Source organism: Balaenoptera physalus, assembly GCF_965194825.1.
Source record: "Balaenoptera physalus genome assembly, chromosome: 8".
Lineage (NCBI taxonomy): Eukaryota > Metazoa > Chordata > Mammalia > Artiodactyla > Balaenopteridae > Balaenoptera > Balaenoptera physalus.
The window spans coordinates 100,506,788-100,524,128 of NC_138887.1; the positions used below are offsets into that span (position 1 = coordinate 100,506,788).

General features: G+C 43.6%; 1 protein-coding gene and 1 long non-coding RNA gene across 3 annotated transcripts in view; one reads left to right on the forward strand and one right to left on the reverse strand.

Annotated features, from left to right (window-relative positions):
• The window catches only part of LOC309665759, a 36,826-nt gene extending 22,160 nt beyond the window's left edge, over nt 1–14,666 (reverse strand). For both annotated transcript variants that reach the window (XR_014266669.1, XR_014266670.1), the window contains exon 1: nt 14,293–14,666. This is a non-coding gene — a long non-coding RNA (uncharacterized lncRNA). The remainder of the gene's footprint in view (nt 1–14,292) is intronic.
• A 133-nt stretch (nt 14,667–14,799) lies between these two features.
• HILPDA (hypoxia inducible lipid droplet associated) lies at nt 14,800–16,789 on the forward strand. Its single transcript, XM_082472447.1, is given in 3 exon segments — nt 14,800–15,008; nt 15,850–16,065; nt 16,068–16,789. Coding segments are annotated over 2 exon segments (189 nt in total). The 5' UTR covers nt 14,800–15,008; nt 15,850–15,917; the 3' UTR covers nt 16,109–16,789.
• Nucleotides 16,790–17,341: the final 552 nt, after the last annotated feature.

The following is a 17,341-nucleotide window of genomic DNA, read 5'->3' on the forward strand; positions in this document are numbered from 1 at the left end:
TGGGCAGGGCTGAGCCTGAGTTTGGTGATGTGCGTGGGATGGGCAGAGAGAGTACAGGTTCAGTCTAGCTAAAGGGTTTGGTGAGCTCAGGGGGCTTACTGATCTTCAGTGCTTGCATGTGATAGGAGATTGATCAACAGATAACCCCTGAGCATCCGGTTTGCACAAGGCATAGACTAAGGCGATAATACATCTTTAAGTCTTAAAATAACTCTTCCTCTCAAAGTGTTTACAATCTAACAGTGGAGAGAAATGAATAAGCAAAATGCTTGTGATAATTTTTAGGAACAGTACAAGAGGTTCTCTAGACAGAACATGCTTATCAATTGAGAGGCATAAACACTGAATGCTATGACATCAGGAAGCAACACTTGAATATGTAAAAGAACCACTGGTGACGGTCTGGGGAGGTTTCCAGGGCCAAAGAAGAGAGCTGGGAGCCTAAGATACTGAGTAGTTTTAGTTGCCTTTCAGGATCTGTCAGGCCAGGGGGTTGGTGGGGGCAGGCTCAGGAGGGACCGGGCCATCCTGGTTGAGGGGAATGGAGGCGCAGATTCTGGCTGGACAGTGTTTCCCCACAGCAGCTTCTGCCCTTCTTGGCTGGGATAAGAGGCAGCAGGGCAGCCCGCATGTTCACTAGCCGACTTGGAACAGAGCCAAGGAGTTAGTCAGCTGGCAGCAGAAATGGCTGGGCATCTGTGTCTGGGGGAAAGGTGCCAGCCAGCCAGGAAGAGGAAGAATGCGCCCATGGGTGCACATATATGTCAATACAGGGGATGTATGTGTAGCCACACCCAGAAGAGGGGGAAGTGTTATTGTAACTATGAATGAAAACAGCACAGAAATCAGGAGAACCCCATTGCCTCCCAAGTTCTCTATCCCAACTGCCAGCTCCCTGATAAGATGGCAGGACACCTGCCACCTCCTGTAGCTCCCGCAGCCACTTGCCAGGTGGCATGAAGCTCCCTCCATGCCTGGCTTGGTCACAGCTGGCCTGGGCTCCCCTGCTCTCAGAGAGCCCACCTTGATCACAAGACAAGAGGACAGGAGGGGGAAAGACTTCGTCTTAACGCGTAATAATTTTATGATTCCATGAAGGAAGGAGAGAGCAGAGTGGCAACACACAGATTTACCCCAAACTCTTGGATGGACATAATTTGGTAGATAGCACAGAAAGAGAAAACACTTTTAAATACATGTTTTGAGTGAGTTTCCCCTTTGATGCTTATTACCTACAGAAGAGAAGACTAGACCATCCACAAGCTTTTACTGAGATGGGGAAACAGGGTTTCTTCACCCCAAATCCTTCCTAAGCTTTTTCTTTCTTTTTTTTTTTTTAATTTATTTTATTTATTTATTTTGGCTGTATTGGGTCTTCATTGCTGCGCGCGGGCTTTCCCTAGTTGCAGCGAGCGGGGGCTACTCTTCGTTGCGGTGCGCAGGCTTCTCATTGCGGTGGCCTCTCTTTGTTGCGGAGCATGGGCTCTAGGCACGTGGGCTTCAGTAGTTGTGGCATGCGGGCTCAGTAGTTGTGGCGCACAGGCTTAGTTGCTCCGCGGCATGTGGGATCCTCTGGTACCAGGGCTCGAACTCGTGTCCCCTGCATTGGCAGGCGGATTCTTAACCACTGTGCCACCAGGGAAGTCCCCTTCCTAAGCTTTTTCATTAACATTTTTTCAAAACATTCATTGATTTTTTTCTTATTATTATACAATATATGCTTATAGTAGAAAATTGGAAACTATAGGAAAGTATAAAATGAATCCATAATCTACCATCCACTCACTTTAAGAACTTCCACAGGCCCTCGACATGCCTATCATATGATGCCCCCCATCACATTAAAATACACCCACATCCCACATTGATGGTTATCGAGATGAGTTGAAATTGTCTAGTTGAGATAATGTCATATTTTGCAGACTTTTGATTAAATGTTTTTTCATTTTAATTTTGCCTTCTTAAAAATTTTGAAGCCAATATATTGTGTTTTCCACATCTGAAATACTTTTTTCTTCTTTTTTTAAATTTTATTTTATTATTTTTTTATACAGCAGGTTCTTATTAGTCATCTATTTTATACATATTAGTGTATATATGTCAATCCCAATCTCCCAATTCATCCCACCTCCACCTCCCCAACTCCCCCCGCTTTCCCCCCTTGGTGTCCATACGTTTGTTCTCTACATCTGTGTCTCTATTTCTGCCTTGCAAACTGGTTCATCTGTACCATTTTTCTAGATTCCACATATATGCGTTAATATAAGATATTTGTTTTTCTCTCTCTGACTTACTTCACTCTGTATGACAGTCTCTAGGTGCATCAGCATCACTGCAAATGACCCAATTTCGTTCCTTTTTATGGCTGAGTAATATTCCACTGTATATATGTACCACATCTTCTTTATCCATTCGTCTGTCGATGGGAATTTAGGTTGCTTGCATGACCCAGCTATTGTAAATAGTGCTGCAATGAACATTGGGTGCATGTGTCTTTTTGAATTATGGTTTTCTCTGGGTATATGCCCAGGAGTGGGATTGCTGGGTCATATGGTAATTCTATTTTTAGTTTTTTAAGGAATCTCCATACTGCTGTCCACAGTGGCTGTATCAATTTACATTCTCACCAAAGCGCAAGAAGGTTCCCATTTCTCCACACCCTCTCCAGCATTTGTTATTTGTAGATTTTCTGATGATGCCCATTCTCACCGCTGTGAGGTGATACCTCGTTGTAGTTTTGATTTGCATTTCTCTAATAGTTAGTGATGTTGGGCAGCTTTTCATGTGCCTCTTGGCCATCTGTATGTCTTCTATGGAGAAATGTCTATTTAGGTCTTCTGCCCATTTTTTGATTGGGTTGTTTGTTTTTTTAATATTGAGCTGCATGAGCTGTTTATATATTTTGGAGATTAATCATTTGTCTGTTGATTCGTTTGCAAATATTTTCCAACATTCTGAGGGTGGTCTTTTTGTCTTGTTTATAGTTTCCTTTGCTGTGCAAAAGCTTTTAAGTTTCATTAGGTCTCATTTGTTTATTTTTGTTTTTATTTCCACTTCTCTAGGAGGTGGGTCAAAAAGGATCTTGCTATGATTTATGTCACAGAGTGTTCTGCCTATGTTTTCCTCTAAGAGTTTTAGAGTATCTGGCCTTAAATTTAGGTCTCTAATCCATTTTGAGTTTATTTTTGTGTATGGTGTTAGGGAGTGTTCTAATTTCATTCTTTTACATGTAGCTGTCCAGTTTTCCCAGCACCACTTATTGAAGAGGCTGTCTTTTCTCCATTGTATATTCTTGTCTCCTTTGTCATAGATTAGTTTACCATAGGTGTGTGGGTTTATCTCTGGGATTTCTATCCTGTTCCATTGATCTATATTTCTGTTTTTGTGCCAGTATCATATTGTCTTGATTACTGTAGCTTTGCAGTATAGTCTGAAGTCAGGGAGTCTGATTCCTCCAGCTCCGCTTTTTTCCCTCAAGATTGCTTTGGCTATTCAGGGTCTTTTATATCTCCATATAAATTTTAAGATTTTTTGTTCTAGTTCTGTAAAAAATGCCATTGGTAGTTTCATAGGGATTGCATTGAATCTGTAGATTGCTTTGGGTAGTATAGTCATTTTCACAATGTTGATCCTTCCAATCCAAGAACATGGTATGGCTCTCCATCTGTTTGTGTCATCTTTGATTTCTTTCATCAGTGTCTTATAGTTTTCTGAGTACAGGTCTTTTACCTCCTTAGGTAGGTTTATTCCTAGGTATTTTATTCTTTTTGTTGCAGTGGTGAGTGGGATTGTTTCCTTAATTTCTCTTTCTGATCTTTCATTGTTAGTGTATAGGAATGCCAGAGATTTCTGTGCATTAATTTTGTATCCTGCAATTTTACCAGATTCATTGATTAGCTCTAGTAGTTTTCTGGTGGCATCTTTAGGATTCTCTATGTATAGTATCATGTCATCTGCAAACAGTGACAGTTTTACTTCTTCTTTTCCAATTTGTATTCCTTTTATTTCTTTTTCTTCTCTGATTGCTGTGGCTAGGACTTCCAGAAGTATGTTGAATAACAGTGGCAAGAGTGGACAGCCTTGTCTTGTTCCTGATCTTAGAGGATATGCTTTCAGTTTTTCGCCATTGAGAACGGTGCTTGCTGTGGGTTTGTCATATATGGCCTTTACAATGTTGAGGTAGGTTCCCTCTATGCCCACTTCCTGGAGAGTTTTTATCATAAATGGGTGTTGAATTTTGTCAGAGGCTTTTTCTGCATCTATTGAGATAATCATATGGTTTTTATTCTTCAATTTGTTAATATGGTGTATCACATTGACTGATTTGCGTATACTGAAGAATCCTTGCATCCCTGGGATAAATCCCACTTGATCATGGTGTATGATCCTTTTAATGTGTTGTTGGATTCTGTTTGCTAGTATTTTGTTGAGGATTTTTGCATCTATATTCATCAGGGATATTGGTCTGTAACTTTCTTTTTTTGTAGTATCTTTGTCTGGTTTTGGTATCAGGGTGATGGTGGCCTCATAGAATGAGTTTGGGAGTGTTCCTTCCTCTGCAATTTTTTGGAAGAGTTTGAGAAGGATGGGTGTTAGCTCCTCTCTAAATGTTTGATAGAATTCACCTGTGAAGCCATCTGACCTGGACTTTTGTTTGTTGGAAGATTTTTAATCACAGTTTCAATTTCATTACTTGTGATTGGTCTGTTCATATTTTCTATTTCTTCCTGGTTCAGTCTTGGAAGGTTATACCTTTCTAAGAATTTGTCCATTTCTTCCAGGTTGTCCATTTTGTTGGCATAGCATTGCTTATGAGCAACGCTCATAAGAGCGTAGTAATCTCTTATGATGCTTTGTATTTCTGCAGTGTCCATTGTAACTTCTCCGTTTTCATTTCGAATTTTGTTGATTTGAGTCCTCTCCCTCTTTTCATTTATTTATTTATTTATTTATTGGCTGCATTGGGTCTTCATTGCTGTGCGTGGGCTTTCTCTAGTTGTGGCGAGCGTGGGCTACTCCTTGTTGTGGTGTGCGGGCTTCTCATTACGGTGGCTTCTCTTTGCTGTGGAGCACAGGCTCTAGGCCCGCGGGCTGCAGTCATTGTGGTACGTGGGCTCAGTAGTTGTGGCTCGTGGGCTCTAGAGCGCAGGCTCAGTAGTTGTGGTGCACAGGCTTAGTTGCTCTGTGGCATGTTGGATCTTCCTGGACCAGCGATCGAACCCGTGTCCCCTGCATTGGCAGGCGGATTCTTAACCACTGTGCCACCACGGAAGTCCCTAAAGTCTATTTTATCTGATATGAATATTGCTACTCCAGCTTTCCTTTGATTTGCATTTGCATGGAATATCTTTTTCCATCCCCTCACTTTCAGTCTGTATGTGTCCCTAGGTCTAAAGTGGGTCTCTTGTAGACAGCATATATATGGGTCTTGTTTTTGTATTCATTCAGCAAGCCTGTGTCTTTTGGTTGGAGCATTTAATCCATTCACATTTAAGGTAATTATTGATATGTATGTTCCTATTACCATTTTCTTAATTGTTTTGGGTTTGTTTTTGTAGGTCCTTTTCTTCTCTTGTGTTTCCCACTTGGAGAAGTTCCTTTAGCATTTGTTGTAGAGCTGGTTTGGTGGTGCTGAATTCTCTTAGCTTTTGCTTATCTGTAAAGCTTTTGATTTCTCCATCAAATCTGAATGAGATCCTTGCCAGGTAGAGTAATCTTGGTCGTAGGTTCTTCCCTTTCATCACCTTAAATATACCATGCCACTCCCTTCTGGCTTGTAGAGTTTTTGCTGAGAAATCAGCTGTTAACCTTATGGGAGTTCCCTTGTATGTTATTTGTCGTTTTTCCCTTGTTGCTTTTAATAATTTTTCTTTGTCTTTAATTTTTGTCAATTTGATTACTATGTGTCTCGGCATATTTCTCCTTGGTTTTATCCTGCCTGGGACTCTCTGCGCTTCCTGGACTTGGGTGGCTATTTCCTTTCCCATGTTAGGGAAGTTTTCGACTATAATCTCTTCAAATATTTTCTCGGGTCCTTTCGCTCTCTCTTCTCCTTCTGGGACCCCTATAATGCGAATGTTTTTGCGTTTAATGTTGTCCCAGAGGTCTCTTAGGCTGTCTTCATTTCTTTTCATTCTTTTTTCTTTAGTCTGTTCCACAGCAGTGAATTCCACCATTCTGTCTTCCAGGTCACTTATCCATTCTTCTGCCTCAGTTATTCTGCTGTTGATTCTTTCTAGTGTATTTTTCATTTCAGTTACTGTATTGTACATCTCTGTGTGTTTGCTCTTCCATTCTTCTAGTTCTTTTTTAAACATTTCTTGCATCTTCTCGATCTTTGCCTCCATTCTTTTTCCGAGGCCCTGGATCATCTTCACTATCATTATTCTGAATTCTTTTTCTGGAAGGTTGCCTATCTCCACTTCATTTAATTGTTTTTCTGGGGTTTTATCATGTTCCTTCATCTGGTACACAGTTCTCTGCCTTTTCATTTTGTCTATCTTTCTGTGAATGTGGTTTTCGTTCCACAGGCTGCAGGACTGTAGTTCTTCTTGCTTCTGCTGTCTGTCCTCTGGTAGATGAGGCTATCTAAGAGCTTGTGCAAGCTTCCTTGCACAAGGAAGGGAGGGACTGGTGGTGGGTAGAGCTGGTGTTGCTCTGGTGGGCAGAGTTCAGTAAAACTTTAATCTGCTTGTCTGCTGATGGGTGGGGCTGCGTTCCCTCCCTGTTGGTTGTTTGGCTTGAGGCAATCCAGCTCTGGAGGCTACAGGCTCTTTGGTGGGGCTAATGGCAGACTCCGGGAGGGCTCACGCCAAGGAGTACTTCTGAGAGGTTCTGCTGTCAGTGTCCTTGCCCCACAGTGAGCCACAGCCACCCCCCGGCCTCTGCAGGAGGCCCTCCAACACTAGCTGGTAGGTCTGGTTCAGTCTCCAATGGGGTCATGGCTCCTTCCCCCTAGGTCCTGATGCACACACTACTTTGTGTGTGCCCTCCAAGAATGGAGTCTCTGTTTCCCCTAGTCCTGTCAAAGTCTTGCAATCAAGTCTCGCTAGCCTTCAAAGTCTGATTCTCTGGGAATTCCTCCTCCTGTTGCCGGACCCCCAGGCTGGGAAGCCTGACGTGGGGCTCAGAACCTTCACTCCAGTGGGTGGACTTCTGTGGTATAATTGTTCTCCAGTTTGTGAGTCACCTATCCAGTGGTTATGGCATTTGATTTTATTGTGATTGCATCCCTCCTACTGTCTCATTGTGGCTTCTCCTTTGTCTTTGGATGTGGGGTATCTTTTTTGGTGAGTTCCAGTGTCTTCCTGTCAATGATTGTTCAGCAGTTAGTTGTGATTCTGGTGCTCTCACAAGAGGGAGTGAGCTCATGTCCTTCTACTCCACCATCTTGAACCAATTTTCACTTCTGAAATATTTTTGAGAGTTGTTGTAAAGTCTATAGGCTGCAGGCACTGTGCCTGTTGTGACTAATGGATACAAGGCCCTGCTTAGTGAAAAATATTGTTAATGTTAATATTTAAGAGTATATCCTATCAGTCTCTCAATATATATAAATTTTTCACTGTTAACTTATATGGCCCATATAGTTTTACTTATTTATTTATTTATTTGTTTATTTATTTTTTGGGTGGCGTTTGGTCTTTGTTGCAGCATGTGGGCTTTCTCTAGTTGGGGCAAGCGGGGGCTACTCTACCTTGCAGTGTGCGGTCTTCTCACTGTGGTGGCTTCTCTTGTTGTGAAGCATGGGCTCTAGGTGCGCAGGCTTCAGTAGTTGTGGCACATGGGCTCAGTAGTTGTGGCACACAGGCTTAGCTGCTCCGCAGTATGTGGGATCTTCCCAGACCAGGGATTGAACCAGCATCCCTGCATTGCCAGGCGGATTCTTAACCACTGCACCACCAGGGAAGTCCTATAGTTTTATTCATTTATTTATTTAATAAATTCTATTATTTATTTATTTTATTTATTTATTTATTTATTTATTTTTGGCTGCATTGGGTCTTCATTGCTGTGTGCGGGCTTTCTCTAGTTGTGGCGAGCGGGAGCTACTCTTTGTTGCAGTGCACAGCCTTCTCACTGTGGTGGCTTCTCTTGTTGTGGAGCATGGGCTCTAGGCACGTGGGCTTCAGTAGTTGTGGCTCACGGGCTCAGTAGTTGTGGCTCGCGGGCTCCAGAGTGCAGGCTCAGTAGTTGTGGCACATGGGCTTAGTTGCTCCGTGGCATGTGGGATCTTCCCAGACCAGGGCTTGAACCCATGTCCCTGCATTGGCAGGTGGATTGTTAACCACTGCGCCACCAGGGAAGTCCTATAGTTTTAAATACTGTTTTTCCTACTGTGAATGGTTCATCCAGCATTTCCCAAATGGAGACTGGGGACAGAGGTCTATTGTGCCTTCAGGACTCTCTCTCTCTTTCTATAACGCAGACACATACACACACACTATCCAGGCTGCAGCCTCTGAGTGCAGGTTCTGGAACCACAAACCTGTGAGGTAGAAAGGCGTAGAGATAGCTCATTTCCCTTAGTCCTGCATTTCACAGAAGAGGAAACTGAGGCCTGGTGAAGTGACTTGCCCCAGGTCAGTGGGTAGTTAGTGCCAAAAGCAGACTCAGAATTGAGATCCCTGGCCTAGATAGGGGTGAAGAAGCCACTGTTTGCCTCGGGTGCCCTCTGCCCATGTTTCAGGGCTGGCTCCCCCCTCCATGGGCACCCTGCTCTGGTGCTCTGCACTGCCATAGCCCTCCCATGCCCTCCCACTTCCTACAGCTCCCGGGGCTCTTGCCCTGATTTCCCCATCCAAACTCACTCGGCTGTTTTCCCCTCATTGCATATGTGTCATTGTCACAATGCTGCATAAGCAATTAATTTACAAAATGTTAGTTAAGTTAAAATTTTTCTTCTAATGGTATAAATAACAGTTGCATATGGGAGAAAATTTGAGGAAAAAAAGAAAAAAGAAGCCCATAACCATATCACCCAGAAATGATCATTGTTAAAATGTTGTTGCACAATAAATACAAATAAATAGAACCAATCATTGAGCAGCTGTTCTTTTTTTAAAACTGTCAAATATCTGATATACAAAAATTATTATTCATTCATTCAATAAATATTTATTGAACACCTACTATATGTCAGACACTGCTCTGGGTTTAGGTATAAATTAACTGACAAAATAGTCCAAGTCCTTGTCCTCAAGGAGCTACCTTCTAGTGAGAGAAGATAGACGATTAACTAGGAAATATAAAATAGGTTTGGTGGTGTTGAGTACTATGAAGAACAAATGAAGCAGAGTCAGGGAGATGGAGAGGGTGAGGGGTGTTGCTTTGTGTAGGGTGATTAGGAAGCCCTCCCTGAGAAATGACATTTGACAGGGTCCAGGAGGGAGGGAGAGAGTGAGTCCATGCATTCAACAGAAATACATCGAATGATGTTTTAGTCACTGAGTATACAGCAGAAAATAAGAGAGACTTTCCACCCTGGGCCATGGTCCTTCTCTTTACTGCAAGACGCCTGCTTTATTCTACCCAACGGCTTGAAGACTGAATTGTTCAGGAAGGGAAGGTTGAGGAAAAGCCACACTTAACATTTTAATAAAGACTTCAAAGGTCTAAAATTAATCAACATCTACCTTCCTCTTATATAAGAAGACAGGCTCAACTTTCTCTGCTCACCAGTCCTATCTTAAACCTTCACAATTTTTTTTTTTTAGTTCATCTTGCTGGTTTTATTTTGCCAAAGTAATCATTATCATTAAAAATGGTTTTAAGTAGTCATTATTTGTTTAGATTTATTCATATGTTTTCTAAATGACTACTCACGTTTTCTTGCATCTGACTATTTCCTTCTAAGGTTCAGTTTTCTTCTTAGGTACATGCTTCAGAAGTTTCCCTAATAAGGGTCTATAGCGAATTCCCTGGTGGTCCAGTGGTTAGGACTCCGCGTTTCCCTGTGAAGGCGCGAACTAAGATCCCACAAGATGTGTGGCGCGCCCAAAATAAATAAATAAATAAATAAATTTTAAAGGCTCTATAATGGTTAATTCTGTTTTTGTTTGTCATCTGAAGATATCTTTTTAAATAATTTTATACAATTTCAAAGTTACTTTCTGAGAATGGATACATGCATATGTATGGCTGAGTCCCTTTGCTGTGCACCTGAAACTATCACAACATTGTTAATAGGCTATATTCCAATATAAAATAAAAAGCTAAAAAAAAAGGTACTTTCCACTTACAGTTATTGCAAAATATTGGCTATATTCCCCGTATTGTACAATACACCCTTGAGCCTATCTTACACCCAATAGTTTGTACCTCCCACTCCCCAACCCCTATACTGCACACACACCCCTGCCACTGGTAACCACTAGTTTGTTCTCTGTATCTGAGTCTGTGAAGATGTCTTTAATTTGTCCTTCTTTTTAAAGAATAACACCTATTATTCAGATATAATTCACATGCCAAAATTCACCCTTTTAAAGTGTGTAATTCAGTGGTTTACAGAGTTGTGCAACCATCACCACGGTCTAATTTTAGAACATTTTCATCATCCCCAAAAAGCTGTCACTCCCCATTCCCCTCTCCCTCCAGTCCCTGGCAACCATTAACCTACTTTCTGTTTCTATGGATTTGCCTATTCTGGACATTTCATGTATATGGAATCATGCAATACGTGTCCTTTTGTGTCTGACTTCTTCACGTAGCGTAACATTTTCAAGGTTCCTCCATACTGTAGCATGTCTTAATACTTCATTTTTATGGCTAAATAATATTCCATTGTACCATTTTATTTACCTATTCATCAGTTGATGTACATTTGGGTTGCTTCCATTTTTTAACTGTTATGAATGATGCTGCTATGAACACTTGTGTACAGGTTTTTGTGTAAACCCATGTCTTCAATTCTCTTGGGTATATACTTAGCAGTGGAATTGATGGCTCATATGGTAACTCTATGTTTAGCTTTTTGAGGATCTGTCAAATTGTTTTCAGCCGCAGCTGCACCATTTTACATTCCAAAGAGCAATGTATAAGTGTCCCATTTTCTCCACATCCTCATCAACACTTGTAATTTTATTTTCTGCCATCCTACTGGGTAGGAGGTGGTATCTCATTTTGTACATCCTATCTTGTGAGTTTGTTTTAACACAAACTGTAGCATACTCTACACCCACTATACACTTGCTTTATCCATTTAATTTTGTGGAAATCATGTTCATATGTGCAAAACTACTTATTCTTTTTCGCTGGCTTCATGGTAACCCATTGTATGAATGTGCAATTCTGCTACTGGTCATAGACTTAACCAGTCCCCTACTGATAAGCTCGCTGTTCTATTTTTTTTCCCCAATCTTTTGTTATTACAAAAAGTGCTGCAATGGCTGCCTCATATTCTCTTCTTCACATGCAGGAGTTGCCTGTAATGATCATTCCTAGAAGTGGAATTCTAGATTAAAGGGCACGTGCATTCTTTTATTTTTATAGGTATTGCCAAATTGATTTCCATAGAGAGTGTACCAATTTATACTCATCAGCAATGTGGGCACATGTTCTTTAAATGGACCCAGGATCATAAGATCAAATTTCTGAAGTTAATGTATTCTTGGTATGTACTCTTGTGTGGGCCAACTATTGAATCACTTCTTTTGAGGGGCTTGGGGATAAGGACACACCTTATATGGAGCTTTCCTTGGTTAGCAGTTCCCAAGGAGGAGGTAGACCCTGAAGCGGGTTTGTCTTGGAGCTCTATCCACCCTTCCTTGGTGGAACAGTGGGGACTCCCTGAAGACGCTGGGCAATATAATCATTTGTTCATTTATTCCTTCTATCAACAAATATTTATTGAAAGCCTCCAATGTGGTGCTAGATGCTAGGATGGAATGGAAACAAAATCAGACCAGATACTCCTTGCATTGACGTTTTCAGGTTCTTGAAGGGTAGCAGACATTAACACAACTAAGAGTAAGGTAACAAACAGTGAGTGAAATGTATATCATGCTACTGGAGCCTGTAGCAAGGGTCTGAGGGTCAGCAAAGTGTTCCCAGAGGAAACAGGTTTGAATTGAGATATGAAGGATGAATAAAAGACTAGCTAGAGGGAAGTCTCTTTTTCTTTTGGTGGAAAAAGCATGGTTAACACATAAAGAAAGGAGGTAATAATAGCAAACTCATAGGGTTGTTATGAAAATTAACTTAAATAATTTATGTGCTGTATTTAGCAAAATGCTTAGCATGTCTGTTACTTGGAGAATGCTTATTTTGTTTCCACTGTTCCATTCAGTCATGAGGAATATTAAAATTCCAGACCCCCAAGCAAAGCACTGCCACCCTAATTATGTTCTTACTTCATTTTTCTCAACCAGCCAGTTCTCTCTCTTCCTCCATTTTTGGGCTCCCAAGCACTGCAGTACATCTATAACAGTCCACCTTAGAAGCTAATAAGATTAATAACTACCACTTATCTTGCCCTAATCTACACTAAGTACTTTACATCCATTATTTAAGCTAATCTTCATAACAATCTTTGTAGGTAAGAACTATTACTACTCCCATTTTATAAATGAAGAAACCGAGGCAAGCAGAGCCCAAGGACAATACTTAGCAAATTGCAGAGCAGGATTCAAACTCAAGTCTGACTAATTTCTAACCACTACCCTACCATGACTTGGGTTGCTAGTTATCTTTCTTAGGTCTTGTTTACCCAACCAGGTGACAAGCTTATTTTAGGATAAGAACCCGCCTTTATACTTTTTAGTAAAGCAAGAGCTAATATTTATTAATCATCTACTATGTGACACATACTTTACATGCATTATTTCAAATCCTCACAACAACTCTTTTATATATTATTTCCCCCATTTTACAGATTAGGAGACTAAGGCTCAAAGGGATTAATTAACTTGGCCAAGGTGCTGGAGACAGGACAAGAATCTTGATATAGGTAGGCCCGATACCTACCCAGAGATGATGGTCAATAATATTTGTAGTTGATAGATGGGAAAGCACTGGGCTATATTCACCCAAACTCTGGTTGTTTCCACCTGGCATGATGTTTAGACAATGGCAGTGAATATCGGGGACGGAATTGTTGGAGAGGTGCCCATCTCTTCCTTTGAGTTATGTGAAAATAAAATTTTAGAGCTCCCAATAAGCAGAGCCCAAAGGGTTATTGTGGAATTCCTGTTTTCACTCACTGAACATAGTCTACTGTGAGCAAAGTACCTCACTGGGAGTTTTGCAGTAGAGGATACAGATAATTTTAACACATACACAATGTTTTCTATGTGCCAGGCACCATTCTCAGTGCTTTATGTCGATTAACTCATTTAATTTCCAGGAGAGGACTGTTATTATCCCATATAATAACTGAGGAAACTAAAGTACCTAAAGGTTAAAGGATTCGCCCAAGGGCCCTAACTAGCAAGGGTGGGGGACACCGGGTAATGTGATTTCAGAGCTGGAGCCTCTCCTAAATAACAGTGCAAGAGAAGAGCCACTGAGTCCAGCGAAAAAAGAGACGAAACTCTAGTACAATGAAGAGCCAAAAATTCCTGCGGGCTGAGTAGAAAAGTTAATTTCAAAGTGCCTGCCTGCCTGCCTGCACGTCTCCATCTCCAACGTTCTCTCTTCCCGCCTTTCCAGCCCCTCCTCCTCTGACAGCAGACAGAGCCAGGAAAGTAGGTTAAAGGTCGCAGCCGGGATTTGGCTCTTCCCGACTCGTTCCGTCCCTTTCCCGCAGAGCGAGACGAGGGAGCTCCTGGATTGTCACTCGTCCAGTCCAGGCACGCGGAACCGACAGTCCTAGAGCTCAGTGGACCTGCTAGAGTCACCAGCCCCCGAGCTTTGGCCCTCTCCCCTCCTCCTCCCCAGGAGGAAGGCAGTGAAACCACCGACAGCATTCCGCGTGGACCTTCCTCCCCAGGGGCCTCCCCACTCCCAGCGTGTCCCCAGCACTCTATTTCCCGAGATCCGCCATTGGGTGCTGTCACGACAGAACATCGACATTTCTTGGGCTGGGAGGGTGGTGCTTAATATGGCTTCCCTGCCCCCAAACCTGGGCATAAAGTTGGACTGTGACCGCCTAGCTCTTTGGTTCAATCGCAAAGCATCCTCAAACTTCATTTAGTGGCCACATTTTAGACGAGGAAACTGAGACTCAGTGCGTGCAAACAGACTCACTCAGCCACATGCAATTAAGCGCAGGCACCAGGGCCAGGTGAGTAATTCACATTTTCTTAACGTGACAAACTCATAGAAAACGGAATTTATGTCGTAAAAAGGTCTCACCATTCCAGAGATATCAATGGCAAATTAAACCTCAGGACTTGGAGGCTGAGGGGGTGGCGTCTGGAATCCTCGTACCTCTAGGAAGTGAAACAAAGTCGGCTTTTCAGTCCCTGGAATGGAGAAAACTGGGAGCAGAGGGTAGGGTGGAGGTCTGAGGCCCTCTGACAATCTGTGCTTTGTTGAAATCTCCGGTGAAGAACCCATCCCCCGCCACCCGGATTTCATCCCATACAATATGCGGGCCCTTGGATTGGGGCGTCTCAGGTGTATTTTCCACCGACTTGGTATGAGGGAAAAATGACCTTTCTGATTCGTTCAAAAGTTTCCTGCAGCAAGAAAAGACAGTCGAATTTAACCCACACGTCTAGTCCCATTGCCCACCTCAATGACTCAGAGCCGCAGGACGTGTGTTTTTCGAAACAGCCCAGACCACAAGCGCAAAGAACCGCCCCGGACCCCAGACCGCCCCCGCCTAGGGGCGGGGCGGCGGTCTTGCGTGAGTCAGGGCTCCAGTGCGCGTGCGCGGGCTTCGGGCCGTACCGCGACTATAAGTGCGTGGTGTGCGTCGTGTTCCGCGCTTTGCTGCGGGCTGAGCTTTTGTCTTCGGAGAGGCTTTTGGGTTGTCGTCTCGCGCTGCTGGTTGGCCGACTTTCCTTCCGACTCCGCACTACCAGATATTACAGCGAGCGGGCCACTCACGGCCCTTCCTCCTGGAGGTGAGCGGCCCTGTGGGCTTCCCGGCTGCCCGCCCCCATCCCCTAGGCTGCTTGCGCCGCGCGCCGCCTGGCAATTCCCGCCTGGGACTACGCTGCCGGGAGCGTTCCCCCTCGCTTCGCCGCCACCCGGGGCCCCACTCAGCCGCCCAGCCCTGCTTTCTCGCTGGCTTTGGCTTAGGACCCCATGCCGTGCCCTCCCAGAGCACCCTTAGCATCTCCTTACTGTCACAGCCCTTGGCGGGTTGTTGTAGTAACCGCCTGTTTTCTTGCCTGTCGCCCCTGGACTGTTAGGCGCATGAGGGCCGGGTTCGTGTCTGCAGGGCCTCCTCCGGTGGCCTTAGTACCTTCCAAGGTGCCTCACACGTTGTGGGTATTCAAGGTGTGCTTGTTAAGTAGGTGAACTTGATAGATTTGACTCCCTTAGAATTATTTTGACTTTAAAAAAGTTTATGGTTAACTCGAACCTGACTGAGGTGTGAGGGAGACTTCGAGGCAGGTTGCTTTTGCTTTCTCAAGGGCGTCTTCTTATATTCCCACCTCCGCCCACCCTCACCCAAAAGGACTGGGTTTTTACTTCAGGAAGGTTTCTGGTCCCTGGACTGTGGAACAGGGATTTTGCATACCCTACAGGAGAAGTAAAAGTTTTAAGGAATGCTCTTGAATTAGTCCAAGAAGCTAGACTAGTTCCCCAGCCATGGAGTTTACAGTGTAAATATACTTGGAGATTCTGCTGTGGTCCTTGTCCCCCTGGCTGGCTGAGCCTCCTGCTTAGCTCCAGGGTCAAGGTCAGAGGCACGCATATCCCAAAAGGCTGGAGATTAACCTCGCTCTCTTTCCTCAGGATCCAGAGGCCTTCCAGAAGCAGAAGGCAGCTCTACTGCTCTACAAAGGAGTGGGATCCTTTGAGCCATGAAGCATATGCTGAACCTCTATCTCTTAGGTGTGGTGCTGACCCTGCTCTCCATCTTCGTTAGACTGATGGAGTCCCTGGGGGGCTTACTGGAGAGCCCATCTCCTGGGAGCTCCTGGACCACCAGAGGTCAACTAGCCAACACAGAGTCCCCAGGGGCCTTCCAGACCATCCATCCGGAGGGGTGTGATAAGACCTCCCTCCACCGGCTGTAACCTTGGAACACTGGCCTAAATACGTCCAGCTGTACCAGTTCCTGGGTAGGCAAGCTCAGCATCAGTGTTATCAGAGAACTAACTGTCACTAGGCCCTTGAAGGGCCTCTCCACCTGCATACTCCTTGCTCTGGAAAAAGCCTGTTTAATACACAGATGTGAGTGGGTCGCCTGTGGCTGTGGAATGGAGTGATCTCACTCTTCTCCCCAGTCCACCATATGCTTTGCTGTCCTTGGCAGCATGGCTCTGTCTTCTCTTAGATGGGGACTTGTGCTGCAACTTCCGCTGTTGGGAGATCGTGTTATTTTCAGCCCTACTTTCTAAGCATCTGCCAAGAGTTCCTTTGTGCTTGAGTGTCTTATGGTCAGTTTATTTGGTGTTAAGTTTCTCTTCCATGAGAGCTCCTCTGTGTGCGGATAACAGTTGAAGAGGTTTGTGGGTTGGCTATAGGAAGGGGGAAGGTGGAGTATTCTATGTGCCATTCTCATTGTTTTACATTTTTAAGTCACTCCTCCAACATAGCATGTATGTGTGTGTGTATTGGTCTGAAGAGGGCAGTGGGATGACAGCATCTGCTCAGGACATGGGCATTTTGGCCACCGTGTGGCTTAAATAAATTTTTCTAATGAAATAAAGTTGAATGTATATTTCTACAATGTGTCTTGTTGACTTCTGCCCTTGAAATCAGTGGTAGGGAAGGGTCTTAATTCGCAGATCTGAGGTTTCACATCTTAAAACTTTGGAGCAGGAAAGTACAGAAAATGCTTTGTTTAAAATAAAAAGTAGGGATTTCCCTGGGTGGTCCAGTGGTTAAGGCTCTGTGCTCCCAGTTCAGGCATCGTGGGTTCGATCCCTGGTCGGGGAACTAAGATCCCACATGCTGCATGGTGTGGCCAAAAAAACCAAAAAACCAAACCAAACAAAAAAATATGAGGTAAATAAACCTCTGAACTTGGAGGCAGGCGTGCTTGGGTCTGCCCTGTATTAACCAGTTTTCTGAGCCTAGGCCAAGGCCATTATAGTTCTCTCTTGACTCTGTCCATATCTAAAGAAAAAGAAAAATGATCATTTCTTCCAGCCCCTCACCTTCAGTCTCTGGAAAAAAGAAGACTATCAGTCCAGTAGGCTATGGCTTTTTTGTCTGTATTCTTATCCACCAGAATGATTACTCAGTTCCGATTGTTCTCCAGGTCAGCTGGTGAAATGTC